General features: G+C 41.7%; 1 protein-coding gene across 1 annotated transcript in view; it reads right to left on the bottom strand.

Moving 5' to 3' along the window:
• MYO16 (myosin XVI) overlaps window positions 1-26633 on the bottom strand; it is a 463256-nt gene that overhangs the window by 127055 nt on the left and 309568 nt on the right. The window contains exons 25-28 of the mRNA XM_007451283.1: window positions 8612-8687; window positions 3537-3712; window positions 733-813; window positions 227-432 (exon numbers count right to left, since the gene is read on the bottom strand). Of these exons, the coding sequence (XP_007451345.1) occupies window positions 227-432; window positions 733-813; window positions 3537-3712; window positions 8612-8687 (539 nt within the window). The remainder of the gene's footprint in view (window positions 1-226; window positions 433-732; window positions 814-3536; window positions 3713-8611; window positions 8688-26633) is intronic.

Genomic DNA, 26633 nt, shown 5'->3' with positions numbered 1-26633 from the left:
CCCCTGCATCGGCAGGCGGACTCTCAACCACTGTGCCACCAGGGAAGCCCAGTAACTTTTTATATAAAGCTTTGTCAGTGTATTTCATTGCTTCCCAGAGTATTTTGTCTACTCAGGATAAAAGAATATGAATAATAAAAGAAACGCCAGAAAAGAAAACAGAAGATCCACGCTACAATATTATCAACATGGTCCTGGGAACAGTGGACACAAGAGCAAAACCTACCTTGACAGGAACTCCGAGAAGGAAAGGCGGACAGGGTATCCGTGTCTGATGATCTTCACCATCTCCAGGACCCCAATGTATTGCAGCTGAGCAGACACGTAAAAATTATCAAAAGTATCTGGCAGCCTCGAGTTATTGGGCTTGATGCAATGAATAAAGTGTGGAGTGCACTTCTGAAGTTTTCCAGTGATATCCATCAGAGTTTTCTAAGGAGAGAAGTAAAGCACGACTGATTCCCCAAAGAAGACACCGACTGACAAGGTAAAGCAATTTTTAAATAAAAATCTTTATCTTCAACCCATGATTCTTATTTATTATGCATTCACTTGCTTTGTGTGTGTGTGTGTGTGTGTGTGTGTGTGTGTGTGTGTGTGTGTGTGCGCGTGCGTGCATGCTTACTTTTTTGAAGGTCTTTAAGTGCTGAAAATGAAGGAAAATTCCATGTAAACCCTCTACAGTTGATATAATCAAAATGGAAGTTTTTGAAATCTGAAAACTTCACTAACCCTGAGTTGCGATGCAATGGTGGCCGGGCCTCCCCGTTCTAGTCTTTGAAGAAATGTAGAATTTCCTTTCTTTTTTAATAACTGTAATGAAAACAAAAGGAAAGGGTGAGCAGGTTTATTTTACTAAATTCCAGTTTAGAGGGAAAAGATTAACCCTCTGATTCATATAAACTCACTTACAGGCAGATGTAGATTTAAAACAGACTATAAAAATCAGTGCCAAATGATTTTCTGTAATGGTACTATGAGCTAGAAAAATGGGCAGCTACATGTAAAATAAGCATTTCTGTAGCCTTTCAAGTCCATGGCTGTCACGAACCTGCATCTACTTTAATTTGAGAATAGACAGATGTTGACTTGCTTGGTGGTACAATAAACTCACCCTGGTATCCCGATTGTATTACTAATTGTGCATGTTTATCATGAAATGTAGCTTACTCTGGGGTAAAAGGATACTATTGATATTTTACGTTACAAAGATTTGATGTTTTAACAATCACTGGTTTGTTCCGTAAGTTTGACTATAATCAGTGGCCTACTCATTGTTTCTTTCCCTTCCTTTTCTTTTTCTTTATTTTAATGACTAAAAGGGGTTAGTAAATTACTTGCCTGTGAAAAATGACAGTAGACTGTTTTCTTCCATAGGTAGTTATATATAGCTCTTAAAAGAAAATAATTCATACGTAGCAAAGATTAAATGATAATGCAGATAAAAGAAGTCAGTGAAAATGAAGCCAGTGGGTGAAGAATGAAAGGGCAGAAAGTAATTAATTAGATCCCACCAGGGGTTAAAAGAAACCTCAGCCACTAATGTATTATCACATTTCACGAAATCATACAGACTGAGACCAACAGATCTATCGATCCAAAATCGTTTATCTTAAAATAAAAGGTCTCAATAGAACAAAAAGTTTGATGAAACACTCTTGTCAATACGGTGCTATTGCTATCATGGCAATAGCTCATTTCCTTCCGTTGAGATGAACTGTCAAGCTGAAAAGATCAATTGTAACTGACAAGGGAATGGAAAACGAAGCGATCGGTCTAAGATCAACTTGTTTTCTACAAACACAAAGCCGAACGTGACGCTCAGTTGAAGGGTGGGTAGATGGCTACCCTGCTGGTCACAGGGATGGGTGTGCAGGGGTGAGGACCCTCGGAGGGAAGAGAGGAATGGAACACTTAAGGAAAAATCATAATAAATAAATCTTGAAATTGAACACTCAATTTCCCTTTCCGGGTGGAGGAACTGCTGTGAATTATCTCGCTTTTGCAGTCCTTCAGGGAAAAGACTAATGGCATCTATGCCTGGTAATGTTTAATAATTAAGGTTAAAAATTACAGTTTGGAGGTGTGTGGCGATTTCTTGCTCATGATTTCCAGGATGATTGAGAAAGGAAGGGCCAGAAGTTTCAGCGAAACCACCAGGAATAAAGATTGAGCTTTTTACAAGGGGAACACTTTGTCCTTTTTATGTAAAAGATGCCATTTTATATGCAATGAGATTGAATTCCTGTGATGGTCCAGTTCTGGAACAACTATATCAAAGGATCCTTAAATCTAGGGTCTAATGGCTAAACACATACACACACACTCAGGAGCGCACACACACACACACACACACACACACACACACACACTTCTAATACGCTACACACATTTCTGCCATTCTTCTATAATACAGTTGATTTTAATTATGCTTTGATTTTAATTGGTAAGTGAAAATGCAGTTCAGCAAGCTACAATGACTGAATTTCTAAGATTGATTGTCCTGGACACCTTCCCAACCACATTTCTCATTTTTTTAAGAGTTTTTATAAAGGCAAGCAAAACAAACTGGGCTACAACTGGGCACTGAATTCATAAACTTAAAACATTTCAGTTTGAAACAACTCTTCACTGAATTTTTTGTTCTATTTTACAAATCGTCAGAATCTTTAGGTTATAAGTACAACCACGCTGATGTGGGACAAATACCCGTTAAATGGCACAGATGAAACTATTTGCGGGGCAGGAATACAGACGCAGACGTAGAGGATGGACGTGTGGACACAGGGCAGCGGGGGTGGGGTGGGATGAACTGGGAGATTAGGTTTGACATAAATACACCACCATGTGTAAAACAGATAGCCAGTGGGGACCTGCGGTATAGCACAGGGAGCTCAGCTCGGTGCTCTGTGGTGACCTAGAGGGGTGGGATGGTGGGGAGGGAGCTTCAAGAGGGAGGGGGATATATGTATACATATAGCTGATTCACTTCGTTGTACACCAGAAACTAACACAACATGGTAAAGCAACTATACCCCAATAAAAAATTAGTATAATGCTGAAATAAATTAAAAATCTACAAAACACAGTGAAAACACTCTAGGACCTGAAAAATACACTATGTCTATATGAGAAACTACAGCTTATTGTTTAGAGACCTAAAGCGTCTGAAGTGATTAATATCAACAGAATAAGGTAGCTAAGTTTATTCCCTTTAATCCTACTGTCCCTGAAGTTACCTCCCATTCATCAAAAAGACAGTCACAGAGATGAGATGTAAAAAGGATGCTGCACAGACAACAAATAAAATGACTGATTCTCTATTTGCTATCAAATTTTCACTCCACTGCACTTTCTTATAACTGTCCTCAGAGGGTTGTACTTTAGGTAAGCAGTCTTTCCTTTAATTTTTTCAATTAAAATATCAATTTATTTCCATTAGCATTGAGGGTTGTGCTTGTTTTTCTTTAAAAGAAGCAAATGTGCTTAATAAGCAAACTTCAAAACAACCAGACACGGATCACAGAAACTCCTACCTTACTAAGTTCTAGATAATTCCTGTTTTCTCCAATCATTGAAGTAGGCGTCATTTTCTTACTGAGCCAGGCAGATTTATGTCCTCTGAATTTAAAAGAAGGAGAGGAGGGTACGAGGGCTCCTGTTGGTGACAGTTTCGACTGGAACAAATGATTGATCATGACATTTTCACTAGCTAGGAAATAAATAAATGAATATCGTAAGCGGCATTAAAATCGTAATTCATGCAAGCATTAAGCTCACACGTCATCCGAGCGTTCTAACCACTAAAACATTCTGAGTGGGGAGGGGAATTTAGGAATCTACCTTTTTCCTTTTGCCTCTTTTTTAATTTTCCCCACTACTCATCATGCTGTTTGATGAATCCTGACCTTTTTTTGCCCTTGGTCCAGATCCCATGCTCTCCTGTCCCCCACCTGAGCCCTGAATCCCTTGCTCTTGAGCTGAGTGGCACTTACTGCTCTCCTAACAGCCAGAACTGGATCGGACCTGCTCAGACCTAAGGGGCCTCAGTGCACTTGACCAAGTCATGAAATGGTTTTGGTCAGCAGCTCTCCATTCCAGGAAAATAAGTGCCAGGGACACACGTCCCCAGGAAGAACCTCTCTCCGAGTGGAATGCAGACATTGGGGAGCCCCTGTCTCATTCGGCTGTCTCAGCTGTTAGGGGGAAAAGTGCCTCTTTTTCTGATCCAGTTAAGCTGGAAAGGTGAAAGCAAGGTGATATATTAGATGTTAGGTTATAAAAATTCTGGTAATTCTGGGTCCATATGTCTTTCTTGACACCTCAGGGAGAAATGGGCTCATGAATGGATGGACACATCTGAATAGCAAAGTGAAAGCCATGTCTGCGACAGTTAAGGATCTAGAAGGCATGTTTCTTGGGTTACTTCTATCTGGATGTAGACAGTTTTTAAGCCTTAATTTCCTTTTCTGTGAAATAACCACCCGAGTACCTACTCTGTGGATTCCTGCGAGATTAAAGTGTGATGTAACATGCATAAATCATTCAGGATCAGTCTTAGCCCATCGGACAGCTGGCGGCGTTCAGGAGCAAAGTGGTTTAGTTTCCACCATTTCTGCACTCAGATTATTTTGTTTGCCCAGCTAGTATATTTATTAGCAGTGCCTTGAGTGAAAAGTCGCTATATGAATAAACAAATAGGGAGCTAGGAGGAGGGTCAGAGAAGGGAGATACAATTATGGATTGCAGGAAGGCAAAAAGGAACCCTGTGGTGCTGGCCGGAAATTATAGGTATCACAATAATATACTGCGATATATCTATCCATATCTATATCTATATATACACACACACATATATATGTAAAATCTATGCCTATATCTTACATTTTCTAGTTCTGAAAGGATCTAAAAGCAATAACATGCCAGTAGCAGTGAGCTCACCCTGCCCCCATTTCTTAGCGTTTCTTAACACCATTCACTTCTAAAATAAATCAAGTCTTCTTGGATAAGTGGCCAATTCTGGATCTGAGGCAAGGTAGAAGACCCTAGAACACTTTGGAAAAAGCCAGAATGTAAGAAAGTGCCCCAAAAGACACGAGAACCTGTCAAAAGGACATAGGAACTAGCTTGGAGGGGTTCTCACTGGCCAAGTCTTGGGCAATTTTAGTATCAAAATAATGACCAAACTGGGCTTCCACTTCTTAAAATATTAATGTCATGAAGAAAAAGGAAAGCTGAGGAAATGTCCCAGCTTAAAGAAGACTGACAAGAAATGGCAGGTAAAGTCAGCAAATGGTCCTGAATTGGGGGAAAAATCATTAGGAAAGACATTAGTGGGGTAAATGGTAGAGTGTTACGTAAACTCTGAATTAGATATTGGTATCATATCAATGTTTAATAGTCTGATAATTTACTGAGGACATCTACGATCATGTCCTTGGTCTTAGGATAGAGACCAAAGTATTTAGGCACAAAGACACTTTTGGCCATTCTCCAGTGGCTCCGAGAGTGTGCGTACATACACACGCACGCACACACGGAGATGGGAGGAAGGAGAGAGGAAGAGAGAAAAGGAAAGGAAAAAAGTCAATCTGGGAAAAGAGCATCCGGGAGTTCCTTGTACTAATTTTGTGACTTTAAGTTTGAAATCATTTAAAAACAAACAGTGAAACAATAAACACATAACACCATGGCCTATTTAACTTAATTAAAAATATTATTTATATTTCTAGCTAGTCTGTGGATGGATGGAACCACAGATAAATAGTGCAACTTGGTACTCCCATAACTGGGGAAAAAGGCTTTACTACATCTATAAACACTAGACATGACTATGAACCAAAACATGTAAGTGACCTGTTTCTGTCCTTTCTCTGGATCACACACCCAGGCTGCATGAAGGTAAAGCAGGGGTAGCATCGCCCTACGATGGAGGTGCCATCAGGCCTCAACCCTAACAGTAGAGCCCGGCCCATAAGCTGAGCCAGTGGGAGGTGAGAGCAGGTTCCTTGGCACATTAAAAAGAGAAATTTGTCCATCGTGTTGCCACCTAGAGCCTGAGAAGGAAGTCCCTAGCGAAGAGACAGCTTTGGCCTCCCTTCCCTATTTCTAGGAGTCACTTGCTGCAGGCATTTTTCTTCACGTCACCCTGTATACACGTTGCGATGGGAAGCATCCGTCTCTGGGCTCTAGACACAATGCACTGGGCACCTTTCTGCCCGTAAAACGGGCTGAGCTAACTGAGGTGCCCACAGTCTATAAGCAGGTATGCAGAAATGCCAACAGCATCATTGACAACAGATAGTAAAATCTCGTCTACTTATAAGTAGACTTAAGGGTCTGGACTTTACCTGCTTCTTTCTGAGTCAAGTGGACTTGATTTCCCATCTTGGGCATCAACGGGGGCACTGTCTGTGTGAGCTGTGCCACCCAGCTCCCTGTCTGCACTGGTCAGGGGTGTCACAGACACAGCTGGATTTGTAGGGATCCTGCCACAGACCCTGCCTCCTTCCACACCTGGGAGCTTTTGGATACTATGAGAATTGAATCAGATGCTGTAAGCAGAGTACTTAGCAAGGTGCCTGGAGACAGGAATTATTACTATTATCTATACATTACACTTGCTTTTAATAACTATTTGCAGTGTCAAAGCATTCCTTAGATTCATAAAATACTATCACAACCATGCATCTTTGCTTGTGTGATAGAACGGGTGAGCAACTGTGGCCTGTGAGCCAAATCCAGCCCATTGCCTGTTTTTGTAAATAAAGTTTTATTGAAATACAGCCACATCCATCTGTATTGTCTACGGTTGCTTCCTCATTATCATAGCAGAGTTGAGTATTTGCAACAGTGAACTTACGGCTCGCAAAGCCTGAAATATTTACTCTCTAGCCCTCTGCAGAAAATGCTTCGCACCTCTTATATGAACATGATAAGGGCACGTTGCAAATTTGTCGTCTTGCTCAGATGTATGTACAGTCTAAAATATTTAGAATAAAATAAGATTCACCTGTTTTCTCTTGGCACTTGTTAGCAAGCATACACAAAAGAATGACTTTAAGATATAGGGACTCTGTTAAGATAAGCAGAATTGCAATATCTGAAGCCATCATGTTTTCTTTCTAAATACATATTCTGTCACCGTGAAATACAAAAAAAAGGGAGGCCTAGTGCCAACCTTGAAAACATGCTGTAGGGCTTCCCTGGTGGCGCAGTGGTTGAGAGTCCGCCTGCCGATGCAGGGGGCGCGGGTTCGTGCCCCGGTCCGGGAAGATCCCACATGCCGCGGAGCGGCTGGGCCCGTGAGCCATGGCCGCTGAGCCTGCACGTCCGGAGCCTGTGCTCCGCAACGGGAGAGGCCACAGCAGTGAGAGGCCCGCGTACGCAAAAAAAACAAAACAAAAAACAATAACAAAAAAAAACATGCTGTATATTAGTTCTTCATAAAATACATGGATTTTATGTACGTTATAAAATTTTAAGTATCTTATGAATGAAAGTCCAAATATTTGAAAACTAGAAGGAAGCTATTTCCAGTGATAATCAAGAAGATCAATTATCTCACTTCTTTCTTTTTACACAGTATTATTCCAAGTCCATGTTTTTATCATCAGTCTCAGCCTTTAAGAGAACTCAATAACCATACATTCTGAGAGGCAAGCAGAGTCAGTCCCCATGAAAAGCAATATACTGCAACTCTACTATTTCATTTAAGGTAAATATATTCCTCCAGCCGGAAGTGATATGGATGTCTTATTTCCAGCTCAAAGGCATCCAACTATTTCATGAAAGGCTATGATATGCTTCTTTTCCCAGGAATGATAAGTGGCTCCATCTCACTCAGAGCAACTTAGAGCACAAAGATGATACATTTTAATTCGCTGAAGAGGTTTATCAAGAAATTGTGAATCACTGCAGAACTGCTATTAGGAAAATAATTACTAGAGGAGACAGAACTATACATATATGTAACTGTATAGATCTATATGTATATACAGAGATATATATAATTATACCACATATAAACCCAGTACATCATTTTACATGTAGTATAGAATTATACATATATGTATAGAGATATGTATATAAAGTACTAAGGTTCACTAAGTAGATGTCACCCATAAATTTATATGGATATAGACATATATGCATGTGTGTATGTATATATCAGTTTGTACCCTCATTTTACTTTGTAAGCATTAGTTTTTTTATAGCTGAAAGTACACAAGAATAAAATACCACCCTTAGATGTGCTCCAGAGTCATCTTAAGTAATGAAATTCACCCTGCTGTAGCCTAAATAACTGTGGAAGCCACATGCATCTTCATCAGTCTTCACACAAGAGCTTCTTTATATTCACATGCCAAACTGGTAAAGGTGTTTTATATTTCTATCTGCTAAAAGCTTAGTTAAATTATGGTTTCTACTAGACTCCAAATTAAATTGTAACCAGTGTGTAGCATGGCAAGGTCCCTTCCTTATTAGTCTGGGCATTAGAACACGAAAGATAGTTCAATTATCCTTAGCTGGTGGCATATTTTATAGGACCACGTTCAGAGACAGAGACATAAAGAATGTGTGGCATTTTAACCGTACGGGGAAAACTTACTTTTCATTACAAATAGAAGATTCTGTGAAAGGGAGTCTTTATTTTTTTCAATTGCTCCAACAATTTCATACATTACCTATAATAAAAGAAAGTGGCATAATTACTAATGGTTAAACATGACCACGAAAGTAGTTTCCTTTAAAGAATAATTTGACTCAGCGGCAGTTTTAAATTATTCATGAGAGCAGAGTGTCTTCAGGTCTTAGAGTTCTCGCTACAGGCAAGTTCAAAGCTCCCATTCCCAGGCTCTCCTTCTGCACATGGAGCCAGGAACGCCTCCTCTGCTCTGATTGCCGGAGCCCTCCTGCAATCGTGAGTTTAGGAGAAAGGGGTGCTGACTCACAGCCATCATAGCCTGTTTATTCTGAAAAACCCTCACCTGCTCAGAAAACTCTCTAAACCAAGCAGGAAGACTTCATGACACCTTGGGAGGGAAGGAAATGAGGCGTCAGTTTGAGAAATGGAGCGCTGTCTTTATTAAAAAAACTTAAAATAGAGCTACCGTATGATCCTGCAATCCCACTCCTGGGCATATATCCAGAGAAAACTCTAATTCCAAAAGATACATGCAATGTTCACAGCAGCACTACTTACAAGAGTCAAGATATGGAAGCAACCTGAATGTCCACTGACAGGTGAATGGATGAAAACAATGTGGTATATATATACAGTGGAATACTACTCAGCCATGAAAATGAATTAAATAGTGCCATTTGCAGCAACATGGATGGACCTAGAGATTCTCATATTGAGTGAAGTAAGTCAGAGAAAGACAAATATTATATGATGTCACTTATATGTGGAATCTAAAAAAATGATAGCAAATGAACTTATTTACAAAAGAAATAGACTCACAGATGTAGAAAACAAACTTATGGTCACCAAAGTGGATAGCTGGGGTGCGGGGGGGGGGAGAGATAACTCAGGAGTTTGGGATCAACAGATACACACTACTATATAGAAAATACTAAACAACAAGGACCTACTGTATAGCACAGGGAACTCTACTCAATATCTTGTAATAACCTATAATGGAAAAGAATCTGAAAAAGAATAGATATTGAACAGATATGTACATATATATGTACGTATGTGTAACTGAATCACTGCTGTACACTTGAAACTAACACTGTAAATTAACTACACTTCATTAAAAAAAAAAAGCACTCCTTTGGATCATTTAAGCAGTGAATAAAATCTGAAGTCCTTAAAACAAAGAAAAATCAGGAAACAATTAATTCTGGATTATTCAAAGAACAGGTTTTTTTTCTGTCACAGTTTACTTAACGAACATATTTAAATGACTTTATTGTCTGGTTTTGCTGTTATTCCCATCTGGCCTGGGAGACTTGATTTTTGAAGAGAGGCGTGGTTTTATTGTCTCTCTCAGCCTCAGCCAAGTGTGAGCTCCCAAGTGGGGTCCTGAGGGTCAGATCAGTCACAAGGCTCATCGGGTTCAACAGCTGCTGCTGCTTTACCACGGTTGGGTGTCACAGGCTGTCCTTTACCCCGGGTAGACCAGGACTGACCCCAAGGAGGGCAGCTGGTCAGTGATGTCTCTTTGTTCTGCATCACCATGAGGGAGTGTGGGTGGTTAGACCAGTGAAGGTGACAATCACCCGACTCCTTCGGGAATTTTAACTGGATGGCCCAGAGGAGATTGTCTCATTGGCAGCAAGAAGGAACTAGACAGAAAGAATCCATGAGAAAGAGGCTGAGTGGCCAGTGAGAGGAAGCTAGAAAAAGGCCAGATGACCCCCAGTGAGTCTTGGTTCCTACCGGGTTTTCAAGTTCCAATGCCTAAGTGTGTCATCCTTACAATAAAGCCTTGCTGAGATTTTATTCTTTGCTGTCACAAGAGCCTAAACGGCACAGAAATCCCAATATACCCTCCAGATTCCCAGATTTTCCAACATGAATTTGGATCAGAAGACTGCTTGCGCTAAGAGGCAAACAACTAAACAACTTTAAGATACTTTCTCAATCATTATCTAATTATCCAGTTTGCCCCTAGGCCAGAACATGGCTTGCCAATATTAAAATGTAAGCTATATATCATGTTACATATTACACAGTGTTGAATATAAACGATTTTTACATGATCTAGAGCAGTGGTTCTCAACCAGGGATGATGGTGACACTTTCAGTGCCTGGAGTCTTTTGTGTTTGTCACAACTGAAGGGTTGGAAGAACAGGGATGCTACAAGCATCCTACAGTGCCCTGGACAGCTCCACAGTGAAGAATTACCTGGCCCCCAGTGACCATCGGATTGGGGTTGAGAAAACTTAACGTGGAGTTTGGCTTCTGCATATGCCTTCCTGTATTAGAGACAGCAGTGCCCAGAGACCACAGACACCCGGCTAAGCTGCTCTGCATCTATATGGACTTTGGCAGGTTATTTAATGTCCCAGAGCTGATTCTGCAGTGTAGGGTCCTCCTCTGTATGGTTCCAATCTATAATTCTAGCCTCTTCTTTTCACGGGCATCTGATGATTCTGAAGTAAACACACACACACACACACACACACACACACACACACACACACACACACACACAGTTGGACTACCTGATTTTTTCTAAATACATTCCTTGCCTGTCTTTGCTCCTGTCGTGCCTTGCTTTGTGATGGGCCTTCCTGCTGTACCTTGAGGGAGGGACTATGGATTGCTCAGCTGTCTCTGCAGCAACAAGCAAAATGCTTTGTCCACTGGGCAGATTTATTGAATATTTGGTAAAATGAACAAAAAGGTTTCGTTACATTGTGACCACATATAGCATAACATCGAGCTTCCGCTTTTTATTTAAGATTATGTTGATGAGTCTTTCATTATCACAAGATCATGTGCTCTGGGAAGTCCTCATGAATGGCATCCTGGTTGTACTTGGATAGTTAGACAAAAAGCTAAAGGTCTCCCATTAAAACTAAAGTTCAAAACCTCCCAGTTGGAGACACCAGCTGGAGAAGTTACGTGGAAAAGATACTTAACAAAATCCATACAAGTGCAAACACTCAAGAAGGGCAGTTTGATGCTTGTAGGAAGCATGGAGTTGGGCAAAACTTTTTACTTCGTATAAAATTAATGAGTCTTGAAGCAGGTGAGCTTCATCATTTTGTGACAATGGGAAAACTGCTTTAGCTCTTTGAGTCTTTCTTTGTGTGTTAAATTAATATTCTGCAAAGGCATTCCAAGTCTAAGAGCTTCTGAGCCTATTCCTAAGACATGGATGATTACAGTACTGACAGGATTTGAGTTGACAGCTCAACAGAAGTATCAGACATTACCCCCCAAGACAGCTTATTTTATCATAATTAATACAATAATGCTAACGACTATGTGTTACATAAACTTGGCATTAGTGGAATGCTAACACATGGTTCCATATCATGGTTTTTTTTATCCTGGTCCCAAATCTGGAATCAAGTGTTTCCTCAAGGAGCCCTTTTCATATTTTACAGGAAAATTGAAATTAGAGACCTAGAGGTGCACAATAGCATAGTATTATCAAGCTAGTCAGTGTTGCTAGGACTTTTCAGGGGACGAGCTGAGAAATACATGCACACAACACACATATGTGTGCACATACATCTGAGATGGGTTTATTTTTTCTTTTTAAGGGTAAAATACAATCTGTTTCCAGACTTGGTCTTTTAACCATGATGATTTCCTCAATCCAATAAAGTTTGGTACTGGCCTTGTCAAAGGCAACTAGAAAATCTAAATAAATGATATCCACTCATGCCCGTTTATTATGTCCATAGATAACCTGCTCCCATCACCTTTAAATACTTCTTAAACTTGTAATTTTGAGATAACTGTAGATTCACCGTCGTAAGAAATAACACCGATAGAGCCAGTGGACCCTTTACCCCATTCCCGCCAATGATAACATCGGACAAAACCATCACCAGCAGGATATTGACATCAGTGCAGGGACGACTCAGGACTCTAGTTCATATGTGGTGAATTGAGGTCATTTGCGTTTTGTGAGGAACTGGTCCAGTTCATCTAAGTCGTCAAATTTATATGTGACGGTTGTTGGTAAGTACTTATTCCCTTTTGATCTTTTTGTTGACTGCAGGGTCTGTATTCATATTTCCTGTTTTATTCCTGAGATTAGCAATTTGTGTCTTTTCTCTTTTTTCCTTGTCATTCCTTACTAGAGGCTTGTCATTTCTATGGTTATTTTAAGAGAACCAACTCTTTGTTTCATTGATTTTCTCTCTTTTTAAAAACATTCCACGCGTTTTGCTCTCGGTTCGCTCTTGGATTGCCTTTCGTTTGCTTTGTTCTGGGTTTATTTTACTTTCCTTCTTCTAGATTGTTGAGGTGGAAGCTTAGATTACTGACTTGAGACTTCCCTCTTTTCTAATATGCGTATGTAGTGCTATAAATTTTCCTCTTGGCACTGTTTTAGGCCTGTCTCAAAAGCTTGATATGTTGTATTTTCATTTTCATTCAGTTCAACATATCTCTGAATTCCCTCGAAACTTCATTTTTGATTTATGGACTATTTAGAAGGGCATTTTTTAGTTTCCAGGTATTTGGAGATTTTCCTGTTATTTTTCTCTTCTTGATTTTTAGTTTGAGTCCACTGTGATAGGAAAGCCCCAGTCTGTATAATTTCAATCCTTCGGAATTTTAGGTTTGGTCTATGGCCCAGAATATAGTCTTTCTTGAAGCATGGACTTGAAAAGGATGAGTATTCTGCTTCTCTTGGTTTACGCATCTATAAATGAGCAGATCCCATTGGTTGATGGTGTTGAGTTCTTCTATATCCTTTCTGATTTCCCACAAAGCTGTTCTATCAATTGAGAAGAGGACGTTGAACTTTCCCACTTAAGCTTCTGGTTAGTTGACCTCCTCTGAGAGCACCCAGCAGGGGAAGAGAGGCATAGCCTCATTACTGTCAAGTGGAGAATTCGGGGTCCCCGCTCAACCTCCTCTGACACAAAAGAAGAGGGGATTCTCATTGCCGCTGGGTGGGCAGGAGTTCTGGGTCTCCACTGGGTCTCCAGACACACTTCCCTGGCTGCAGGGTGAGCAGGTGGAAGGGGTCGACGTGCCTCTCTACTGCTTTCTAAGTGGCCGTGGGGAGAGGGGACCTGCGGCGGGTTACCTCTGGGCAGTGGCGAGAGTCCTGACCTCCCCCCACTCCTTTGACATCACCCCCTCCCCCCAGCAAGGAGGTGGTGGCACAGGACAAATGCAGAAACTTCACACAATACTGAAATCTGAGCTGTGCCTAAGCATTTCAAAACTGCACATTCTAAAAAGGCACACTGTCATTTTAATAAAGGTAACTAAAAGGTTTGGGGTTTTATTTTCACTTAAAACAATTATAGCACACGAGCTGGCCACAGTTAACAAAATATGTAATCTAGATGATGATAATGCACACACTTTCTCTTAGTCCTAAGTTAACACGAGAACTAAAAGTTACTTTTCAGAAGAAGACGTGAATAGAAAACCAAAAATCTAACTCCATGATCGCTCGTGCCCAATCCTTGGTGGATCCTCACTTTCTACAGAAAGGTGTCCGCCTCACTGAATACAATCCTTTGACATAATGGCCTATTTCCAGGGGCTCGCCTTTCTTTTTAGAAAAGTCCTTTCCAGCTTCACCAGCTGCCAAAGCCGAGTCTGCTTCTCAAGGCCCACATCTAGGTAGGAGGCATCAAGCTGTACTGGAAAGAGGACCAGCCTTGCACGGCCGCTGCCTTTTGGGCTCCAGCTTCAACCAGTCCTGGTGCCTGGGAGGTAAGGACATCAAGGTACTGAGCCTTCCTGATTTCTCGTCTCCAGAACATGGATGGTAATGTCAACCTCTCTCTCTCTCTCTCTCCCTCTCTCTCTCTCTCTTTCTCTCTCTCTCTCTCTCGGTGATTTTGAAGATGCATGAAAAAGTATGTCAGTCCTAGTTTTGCATAGTACCTATCGTCTTCTAATCAGCAACCCCCATATCTGCTCTAACGCTCACCTGTACCTTCCTCTCATCCCTGTTCCAGAATATTTTTACATTACTGCCCCGAGAAGGACTCATGGAGTCATCTACGCCATCTAACTATGAGGCTGCTAAATGAGCTGCCATCCAAAAAGAAGCCTCTCATCCTGTAGCTGTAGTGCCATCAGTCAAAATTCATTTATTACTTTACAAAGAAATTGCTTCCGAATAAAGCCCATCTCCCTGGAAGAGTAAAAGCACATTACACTCACCAGCCACCTAGCCTCAGCCTCTGGACCTCACTGGGACCACTGGCCTGAAGAGGCACTAAGGTTGCATAGATGCCATGGATGCTACAACACTGAGTGGGAAAAGGCCACCCCATTGGGCTCCTGGTGATTCAAAGGGCAGTGAGCCTCAGAGCCTAGTTAAATGGACAGAGGAATCTGTATGAATGAAAAACAGCAGAGAGAGAAACTCAATGTACCCTAGGAATCACCCTAGCTCTGTGAGTCTGTGATGCCAGGGCGACAGATAAGGCCTGTCCTGTCTCAGCTGTGCCACTCGGGAGGGACGTAGCGGGCATTGCTGGAATGGCAGGAGCAGGTTTCAGGCATGGGCCTTTCTAGGTCACTCAAGACAGCTCTTCTGTTCTCAGCCCCACCCCTCCTTTTCCTGCTGGTTTATTGTTCGGGGGATGAAAGGAGAAAAAACCTGAAAGTCACAAAACATAGAGGCCAGGATAAAGGCTCTTTTGCCCCCTCTGTCTTTACATAACTGAAACTCAAGTGTTTTTTTTTTTCCTCTTAAGGATTTATGCTATAAGTGACAGCATCCCTCATGCATGTAACAGAGAAATTTACATGCATACAGGTCCATACAAATCTTAAAGGAAATTGTCATGTAGTCCAAGATTTCCTTTGGAATGATTCTGTTCAATAAAATGGCTCCAAAGGAAATTTAGCATTTTCCTCACGTTTCAGCAGTTAGCACACGCATCTAAACGCTTTGGTGAGGATGCCCAGTGAGAAGGGTGTAAGCTAGGGAGTCGCAGCCACGCGCTCCCTTTTTGGATGTACTCACTGTAACACTCCGGCACTGCAATGCATACAATTAAAAGAAAAATTACGTTCGCTGTATATAAAAACAGGGGTTATAAAACTTTCGCCATGCGTGTGAATCACAATCCATCAAGAGACTTAGTCTCAGGCTTCCCTGGTGGCGCAATGGTTGAGAGTCCGCCTGCCGATGCAGGGGACGCGGGTTCGTGCCCCGGTCCGGGAAGATCCCACGTGCCGCGGAACGGCTGGGCCCCTGAGCCGTGGACGCTGAGCCTGCGCGTCCGGAGCCTGTGCTCCGCAACGGGAGAGGCCACAGCAGTGAGAGGCCCGCGTACCGCAAAAAAAAAAAAAAGATACTTAGTCTCACGGGTCCACAAAGAAAAGTTACAAAAGGCCAAAGCACATGCATTGTCTTCCCAACTGGAGGCTGGCAAGCTCAGGCTCGGCTCATCTCCAAGGAAACTGAAGTGCAGGCGTGAGTGAGCTCCGGGGAAATGGCTCCATCCGCCATCTCTGATTTTAATCCCCTGAATTAAAGCGAGAGCAGTTGGCTTACTCCACCTGGATAAGGAAGGCATGGGGTCTGCCCGAGCTGGGGCCTAACATCCTAACGTCTGTGGTCTCAGCCCCGCTCCAGGCGCTGGCACCCGGGAGGAGGGCCATGCGAGGTCAAGGAAGGTGTGCCAGTCTGCCGTGCTCCCACCAGCTGCCCTCAGCTCCACTCCCCATAGCACAGTCTTCTCCCTTCCCGTCTCCAGCCTCAGAGGAGGCAGGTGCTTCACACGTCTCTGGGTCACCTCATCGTCTCCCATCTGTCTCAACTTTTCCTGTGGAACCGAATCCCTGTACTCCTTTGCCTCTGCTTGAAAATTTGGAGCAGTTTCTTTTTCAGGCTAGACCCCGGCTGACCTCCACCAGCCCCAATTTCTTGCTCTGCCTATTCCTGTCTTGGTGCTGACAGCTCAGCTGTTTCTACCTGCTTTGCAGCTCCAAAGGACAAGGAGAGATACCGTGTTCATCACTGTTCAGAACACCTGACGAGAGATAATGAAGCTCTTGAAGGTATGACGGAAAGCCAGGAGAGCAGGGCAGTCCTAGAAGGGCGGAAGGATGGATGCAGACAGAGCGATAAAAACTTCTCGTTCCGAGAAGACTGAGGGTGCAAGGAGATAGCATCGCAGCCCGTGAAATGAACCACGTGCAGCGAGCGGGGGGCGGGGGTTCTCAGCGTACCTGCAGCGAGGCCTCGCAGGTTAGGGAAAAAGAAATGGAAACAAATAGAGCATGTCACTGTAGGCTAGAAACGTAAATGTCACAGCCAATTCTCCATTCAGGCCAGAATCAGGAGGCCAACAGGAAACCACCTGAGCGGGAAAACAAGGGTGGAGAATTCTGAGGAGAGCCTTTTGTGGCATCACTTAGGGATTCGCTACCTAGACTTCCTGCGTCTTCTTTGTCCTTCCTTCTCCTACTGGGCTGAGACGTTACCCACAGTAACATATAAAACACCGCCTTAGGATGAGAGCCTTTTCCAGAGTGGACACTCTACCTTGCAAGGCAAAATGTAAAGGACAAACTGAATTGCTAATTATAGTATCACCTAATTAATGTAGTTCCGATGTGGAAATCTGTATTTCCATGTGGTTAAATGCTAAAAGTTCAACTTCCTCTAATGAAGCTACCCTCAGTGATAACTGAGGCATTTCAGGACATCCCAGACTACTGGACGGCTTACGTGTGCTTCTGGCGGCATTGATATTGCCTTTATATACGTGTGTGTGTGTGTGTGTGTGTGTGTGTGTGTGTGTACACGTACGTATTTCTCTAAGTACGGTATTTGACTTGGACATCTCTGTCTATCTATAGGTCTATGGATCTATTGCTGTCACAGCAATTTGAGGGCACAGCAGTGGTTGCTGTATACAGCAGGCAGATAGGGCCATAAATACTTTCACAGTGTCTCCCCCCAGCACCTAAACCAAGAGGGAGAAGACTTCATGGCACGCCCTCAAACACTTGGACAATGTCCCAGCACTTAGCGAGACACTGGGAATGGGCGATCGGCCCCCACTAAGTAGCACGAAGTCAGAAATGGGCAGAAGGATGGGGTGCGTGTGAGGGAAGGGACAGCCCCGCTGCAAGAGGAAGGGCTGCTGTGTGTCAGCTCCAGAAAGTGGAGAGCAGGACATATTACGTTTTCTGATGAACTACAAAGGGTGTGATGAAGTTTCCTCATCTGGTCCACAATCCCAAGTTGGGTTACATCCTGCCCAAGAGGCTATATGTGAGGCTGAGAGGAGTGGGGTCCAGTGGAGAGCGTCTGTGGGTGAACATCAGAAACAGGGCCCCAGCGGAGCAGCCAGCCGGGGGGGGTTAGGGGGGGACAGCATCACCAAGGGCACGGGAAGGGCCTCAAAGCCCCCCCAGGGGAGCGTCTCAGGGACACATGGAAGCACCCAAGCCAGCATCAGCCCTAAATATCGAAAGGAGTTGTGTGCGTGAAGCCATGTTGGGATGAAATGAGAGGACCCAGCACAAGAATAGACAGAAACAGGATGCTCCAGGCCACGGGTACAGTGTCTCCTGTGTGGCTGAGGCTTGACGGGACTGGACGGTCAGCTAAAGTTCGTGGTTCTGATCACTATACAGGACCAGAAACTCCTCGTCTCTGAGTTGAGTCCGCGAGCACCAATGAAAGCAAATAAAGGAATTTCTTATTACTTAGAAGAGACCAGAAATATCGCTGGAGCTGCCTGGGTTTTTCTCTGGTTAAAAGGAAGGGTTGTCCCAGCTGAATATATTTTAAAAAGTGGTGTGAACCCAAAATAAAAATCGAATCCTGATTACATCTCCCGAGTTGTGCATATTCAACTACCAGGTACACGAAGAACAAGAGTGTTAAAACGATCTGGAAGATCTGATTCTTAAAAGAGAAATCAGAGTTTCTCCTTTACCAAAGGAGGTAAACTGGGAGGTAAAAATATGGAAAAGAAAGCAGGCGTCACCGCCACTGTTTCAGGACTATTATTAACAAGTCGAATCAGAATAATCACATTCAATTCTGGACAGTGTCACCAGGGAAACAAGAAGATAAATGAAATGAAAGCAGTTCATATGCCTTTAAGTAAAGATATTCATTCATCCCTTTATTCATAGTTCGCATTTCTCCCATCAGTTAGTGTTAGGAGACTGTTGAAGGGACCCAAGAGGGGGAGGTGATGTGACCTCGGGCGCTGGAATACAAATGAGGGCTATTTGGATTCTAAGGGTAAGTGGGGAGAGAGTAGCCCGTATTTGGTAATTAACTGGGTTTCTGATTTTACCATGAGTTGAAAAGTGGGACAAATACGGCAAATCAGTTTTATTTACTTTTTTGAAGTCAGCTGAGAGAGTGTTTGGGAATTTAGTTTAGTTATAGCCACTGGATCTGTTACCGTGAAGACGCCACTCTAGCAGAGACACTGAAAAGGAGACCTGTAGGTGTGAAGCCCACAGAGAAACAGACTGGAGAGACATGGGAGCCATGTCATCTACGAAACTGAATCATGAGAGCACATAAACTCCTAGAAAGAGACATAAGATACTCTCCTGGGAATCATCAACATTTACAGAATGGAAGTAAATTCACTCATCAGTCAAATTCATAACCCACTTCTCCACCATGTTCTTTACATGATGCAAAATATAATCCCTAGGAAAAGAGGTGGGATTAACAGCTGATAAGAATGGGCAACTTTTGAGGTAGACTCTTGAGTTCACTATAGCACATCAGAATGTGTGTAAAGATTGGATTTTAGCAAAAGAAATAAGATCGTTTTCAGTAAATATAAATGGGTCTGATCATTTTTCATGCCCGGTTTCAGCTTTCTATCTGAGGTCTGCTGAAAAATGTCTGGATTTCATGCGTAGTGGTAAATTGATCTCTCTCTTGCATCAATATTTATAAGCAGAGGCTTCTATTTTTTACTTTTCCATTAAGTGATTCCATCTAATAGTTTTGCTTTGCTCTCATTCTGATTCACTTTAAGTTGATAAATACTAATCAACAGAGAAAGTTATTAGAAGCACAAAGTATTACTGTTAAGAGTCCTTATCTAGATATCTAGATTCTGGATATGGGCATTGAATTAAAATTACCTCAACTGAAATTTATGAACATGCTTCATTGGTTCCTTTTAAGGAGAAAAAATACCAATCAACTAACAACAAGATATCACTATTCTAGGAAATCTAAAGTTCCCTATTCATAAATGTCTGTCAACCCATGAAGATAAAGGAACCAGTTAAATCTTTGAAAAAAACGGTAAGATTCCCTAAATAAGAGCCTGCATTTTCTCTTCCTAATAAAACTCTGGATAAGGAAACATCTATCAAGTCTACAAAAATGTATTTATGCCAAAGGTGAAATTGATGGGAGAAACGGAGCACAAGGGGCCTGGGGGAGTTAATTTTTATTCTTCTAAAAGTTTGCCCAAGAGGTGAACCAATACAGATGTAAATTAAGCGCTCTTTGTGTGGGTCAAAATATCTTTGTCAGATAACCTTTAATAGTGTCAGTTTGGCTTGGACCAGACAGGTTTCACTGTTATGTCTGGGGATTCTGCCTGGAGAAAAGAAAGAGGGAAATAAATGGAAACTTCCTTATTGATGAGTTCATCTCCTTTTCCCGCTGATTTAAAGGTTCACTTTCAGAGCCTTCTTGGGAACACCGTGTCCCCCACCAATCTCTGGAGGTGGAGGCCAGGAGACAAGCTACAGAAGGTGTTCCTGACACAGGTGACACAGGGAAATTGAAGGGACCAAGGTTCCACCCACATACATGTTATGTAAATACATCTGAGGGCAAAGAGGTCTCCTTTCACCCCTCTGTCACCTAGAATGTTCTGCAGCCTCAATGAGATAGAGATCTCTGCTCCTCAGACGTCTGGGCAACACCATAAATCTCAACCGACATATTTCAAACTTAATTTATTCCACAATAGGGGTAGATCCTTTTCAAGGAGAAGCGAAAAAAAGTTCAGGTATTTTATAGACTGGCCACAAATCAGTCTTTTCCACACATCACTCCTATCAGCAATGTTTTAGTAACTGGGTTCCCGGAAAGGCTTGTGGAAATCAGTGACGTGATGATAATGATCAGGGTCTACAGTCTGGGATTAGGACTTTATCCACCTCACCAGGACGTGATTTAGGAGGATGGAAAAGGAACTTTGATGAATACAAGCAAACCCCATCCACATAAAGACACACCCACGAGCACATTATATAATGGGCTATACATTTTCCTTCTGCTGCAAATTACATCTTGGGATATGTATGTAAATTGCAGAGAGCGCTTCAATTTTCTCAAGGAAAATGATATTGAAAGGACCTTTAAAAATCTGCAGTAAAATTTCACACACCTGTATGCTTGATTAAACTATTAGTCATAAAGCTAAATGGTAAAGAATATAACTTTTTACAAAAATTCTCTTTAATCAAGGCAGCGTTACCCATCACAAAAACCACCTGTATAGTCAGTGAAAAACAGAATGTCACATTAACATAAGGTGAAACATTTATCTAAATATTTTTTCTTTTAATATTATAGTTTCCATAGATCGAGACAATCTCAATTTCCTGCACTTACCTTCCACTGAAGTCTTTCAAGTGTGGTAGGAAGTAGAAGAAAATACCATATACTATAACTTTGGTGGTTACATATTCCTTATCATCTGCTAAAGCGCTATTAATAACATCATGATAAATAAAAATAAATATTCTAACACATTTATAAAACATTTATTTATGCAACGTGAGCACATTTATAACATACAAGAATTAACAAATATCTTTCTTAACTAATCAAAGACATTTACCAACGATTCAATTTGAGAAAGTCAGTTGGGCCTCTAATATTCTCAATACAGCCACAGTTGATTAGGTGATTCCTGAAATATTTTCAGGACTTCGATACTTGTGATTGATGAGTTTAAAATTTTGCCAGATATGGTGGTATTCCTGCATGGGAAGACCTTCAGCGGTTGTTGGGGAAACAGGACTCGCATCTTTGACACAACGTCTCAAAACAGTGGTACCTGCACTGATTGCTTGCCCACCACTTACCCTTCAGAACAAGTTTACGAGGTTCATAAGTATATTCCCCTTAATTACAAACCCCATGGGTATGTTAGCTGAGGGTCAGCGTACCCCTCAAAGTCACAGCAATGGAGCCCCAAGTGCCCCAGTGCGTCTTCTCTGTTACACAACACAGATTTCATGACTGACATGATAAACACTAAGATTTCAGCACATACCATGGTGGAGAGAGAAAGATATGGGGGTGGGGGGGTGAGAAAGCTGAGACACCGTATTGTGACCTACTGGTCTGTAGTGGGTTGAATGGTGTGCCCCCCAAATTCATGCCCACCCAGAACCATAGAATGTGCCCTTTTATGGAAATAAGACCTTTGTGGAGGTAATTAGTTAAGACGAGGTCCTACTGGACGGGAGGACACCCTAAATCCAATGACTGGTGTCCTTTAAGGAGAGAAAGGGACACAAAGACACACGCAGAGAGAAAACCTCGTGAAGACAGAGGCAGAGACCTGGGTGCTGTGTCTACAAAGCAAGAAACACCAACTGCTGGCAAGCCCAGAAGCTGGAAGAGAGGCTTCGAACAGATTTCTCTCGGAGCCTGCAGAGGGACCCAGCCTGCGGACACCTGACTTTAGACTCTGGCCGCCAGAACTGGGAGAGAGGATACTTTTGTACGGTTTTATGCCATGCTGGATGGGGGACTTCGTAATGGTGCCCCCAGGAGACTCACACATAACTGTATAATATTTGGTGAACCACTAAACTCCACCAAGGCTTACTTCACTGGAAAACTGGCACAGTAATATTTACAAAGAAGGTTGTGGTGAAAATGTTTCCCAGGCACTCTGCAAATTGAACACTGCTCGGTAAGCATCAGGTGTGCTTATTGATGAAGGGAGAGACAGAGCAGGGACATTTGGATCAGGCCAAGAACTTGGCCTTGGGAAGATGGGTACGATTTGGAAAGAAAGAGGAAAGGGGCATTACAGGTGAGGAAACCATGTGAGCAGAAATAGAGATGGAGAAATGCAGGAGTCATTTTCAAATGGATCAAATGTGTTAAAAGAAAAAGAAAACTACAATGCTACGAGTTAAAACTCCTCACTGCTTTTCTAATCTGTAAACATTGACCCAACGAACACGTGCATTAGCTTCCTGGGGCTGCTGTAACCACAGCAACCACTCTGGAACCTGGCATCCCTGCCCTGCTTCCCTGCTTCCTCAAGCTTCTGGTGGCCTGTGGCAGCATCACTCTGGTCTCCACTTGCTTTTCTCTCTCAAATCTCCCTCGGCCCCCCTCTTCTAAGGATACTTGTCACTGGGTTTAGAGCTCAACAGCTAATCCAGGAAGACCTTCTTGTCTCAAGATCCTTTGACTTAATTACACATGCAAAGAGCCTCTTCCCAAATAAGATCCCAGTCGTAGGTTCTAGGCATGAGCCTGAGGACCTGTCTTTTGTGTGGGGCAGGCACCATTCCATCCACTACGATACTTATGGGTTTGGAGACAGAAGGAGGCTAAAACACAGGCACGTCACCTTAGGTAAGAGCAAACCCCACCAGGATGATTCATATAAACCATCAAGGCCAGTCATACAATGGGACACTTATCTGAGATGCCCAAAGAATCACTTCATGCCAAAAAAGAAATGATCATAATAAACAACGTTCAGACAAAGACCTTACGAGCAGATACCAAAGAAGGTCAAATATGTAAGTGTCATATATTTTATAGCTATTAATCTTGACCTCTGTTTTCATGAATTTAACTTTTATTACTTCAGATTGCTTTACTATCTTAATCGATTTCCTTTTCTCGTGTTAAAATGTAGGAACTTCAGGGCTTCCCTGGTGGCGCAGTGGTTGGGAGTCCGCCTGCCGATGCGGGGGACGCGGGCTCGTGCCCCGGTCCGGGAAGATCCCACGTGCCGCGGAGCGGCTGGGCCCGTGAGCCGTGGCCGCTGAGCCTGCGCGTCCGGAGCCTGTGCTCCGCAACGGGAGAGGCCAGAGCAGTGAGAGGCCAGCGTGCCGCAGGAAAAAAAGAAATGTAGGAACTTCAAAATACTATTTTCTATTAGAGTTTAGCAATCACCTTCATGGAAATTCAACTTTCCTAAGAGCCAACGTCTTTTGCCAAATCCTAATTCTTCTTTCCTTCAAGATTCTTAATTTTAAAAGCCAATAAAATTAGACACACTTCTGGATTTAATGCTTATCCATCATGTAAATCACTAAAAGAAGTTTAAGAGCAATTCCTAAAACAGGTAACCCCATATACGGTTTAAAATTTTCTAAAACAAATAACAACGATAAAAAAACACACAACTCACAGCTTCTTTAATTCAAATTCATGCTCATTAGTGAGACTCTGTTAATATTTCATGCACAGCCTCATCCCATTTACTTTAAAATATTTCTGTAATGGAGATTGGAAAATACACTACGCTCCTATGAGTAATGAAAAATTCAAATGTGTTTAGGGAAGATCGTCAGCTATAATTTAAATAATGTTGCTTAAACATTTCTAAAAGGACTTCTGAGCCTCTGCTCCAAATGAGATTCAGAAGCATGGCAGGGTCTTGCAGTCAGAGCAGAACAGTCAGATGTGTGGGTCTCTGGGGCAGGAGGCTGGATGTCAATATCATCACCAGCAGTAATGACTGCCCTTCCTATGAGATATGGCATGTTTTTACTAACAAAACTAGGTAAACCAGGCATGGAGGGGCAAGTGATGATAAGAACTCTCTAGCACATCCATCTGGACAAGAGGAGACTACGAACAAACCCACGAACCCCAAAGTCATTGAGGTCTCCTCTGGGATCAACTTTATCATCAAAGAGCTATTCAGGATTGGTCATCCTACTGCCCAAAATAGACCCTGCCTGCTGATTTTAAGCCAATTAGCTCTTTGCTACGTCTCCTGATTTGTAAAATGCAGAAAGTGCTGCTTTCCTTGAAAATGCAATAGCTCAAAATTTAAGTATACAAAGTTACATCTGATGATTAGAATGGCATATGGCTTGACATATTGCCACAAATTACATAGAATCTATACTTTAACATGTGAATGAGTCCTCAGGGAGTCCCTGGGCTAAGACTCTTTAGTACATCTCAGTGAAATGAAAGACTTTTATAAAACCACAAAATTGACTCCAATTATGGAAAATCCTGCTTTAAAATATAAAGGTGCTTTTACAGGAAATTTCGTGATTCCACAGGGCTTTAGCTATGTGGCAACTAATCAACGGGCTTTCTCTGCTTTGCTTTATTGCTATCAGAACTCAGTGAAATGATTCCATTCACTCAAACTCTCCATTGTTTTTCCCCAGATTTTCTTAAAACCACTGACATTTTACTAGGTGCTTGTAGAATACTTTTTAAATGCAAACACACAATAATTAGCAAGCAAAATTTTATTCCAAAGCTTGGTACCATTCAGTTTAATGCAATTTTCACTTACTGAACATCTAGTATATCTTCAAGATACAAGACGAACAGACTTACAAAGCGGGTCAGGTATATACCGACTGAAGATAGCTTCCATGAAACTTACAGAAAAATAATTTTCCAAAATCATTAGTTATAACTTATTGTAATTTTTCAACTAAATCCTATGAATTCAATAAATTATTTTTTAAGTGTCAAATAATTCATTTATTCATCAAACATTTATTGGTGCATTTTATGTGCCAGATACTCTCCCAGGCACTGGGGATTATCAAAGAATATAGAAACAGAGATACTTGCATAATAAAATGTCCATCAGGAGATGAATGGCTAAAGAAGATATGGTACATATACACAATGGAATATCACTCAGCAATAAGAAAGAATGAAATAATGCCATTTGCAGCAACATGGATGGACCTAGAGAATATCAGACTAAGTGAAGTAAGCCAGACAGAGAAAGACAAATATCATATGACATCACATATGTGGAATCTATAAAAATGATACAAATGAACTTATTTACAAAACAGAAATAGACTCATGGACATAGAAAACAAACTTATGGTTACCAAAGAGGAAAGGGGCAGGGGATAAATTAGGAGATTGGGATTAGCAGATTCACACTACTATATATAAAATAAACAACAAGGACCTACTGTACAGCACCAGGAACTATACTCAATATCTTAGAATAACTACACTCAGTATCTTAGAATAACCTATAATTCTGAAAAAATATATATATATATTTATGTGTAACTGAATCACTTTGCTGTACACTTGAAACTAACACAACATTGTAAATTAACTGTACCTCAATAAAAAGAATTCTGACACAAAAGCTTTTGAATTGAAAAGTATTCTAACATTTGAATTGAAAAGTAAAATAACATGTTATTTTATTATGCAAGTATCTTTGTTTCTATATTCTTTAGGAAATTCTTAATATAAAGAAAATATAGATTAAAAAATCTGCACATAGGACTAAAAGACTGCTACTGTCATAAAAAAAAATGTAAAGGCTAAATCTCTCAACTCTAAAGGATAGTTGATAATTTCTGAGAGTATCTACTTATTATATAAAATCATCCACTGACTTCCTCCCCACATCCACTAAGCCATCACATCACCGTCCCACCAGAACTTCTCACAAAGGTGTTCCTTGGCCTAAGTGTCCTGTCAAGGCTCACTTCCTGTTGACCCGGACGTCTCTTTTCTCTTCGTTTCTGTGATACTTTTCTCTCCTACTAACAACTTTCTCCCGCTTCTCCACGTGCAATTATACACATTTCCCAAACTATGACTAGGTTTCTAGAAACAGCCAGCCTCCCAGTGTCAAGTATTTTCAGCATCTCATGGGAATTTCCATTAAAAACCTCAGATTCCAAACATCTAAAGTGGAATATCTTTCCTTCCAAACAGCCTCCTTCTCCGGGATTTCTCTTCTTGATTGGCCTAAAATAACCTCCATCAGTCAACAGGGTGCG

The sequence above is a fragment of the Lipotes vexillifer genome, unplaced genomic scaffold, assembly GCF_000442215.2.
Source record: "Lipotes vexillifer unplaced genomic scaffold, Lipotes_vexillifer_v1.1 scaffold2194, whole genome shotgun sequence".
Lineage (NCBI taxonomy): Eukaryota > Metazoa > Chordata > Mammalia > Artiodactyla > Lipotidae > Lipotes > Lipotes vexillifer.
This window is presented reverse-complemented; position numbering and strand designations above follow the sequence as displayed.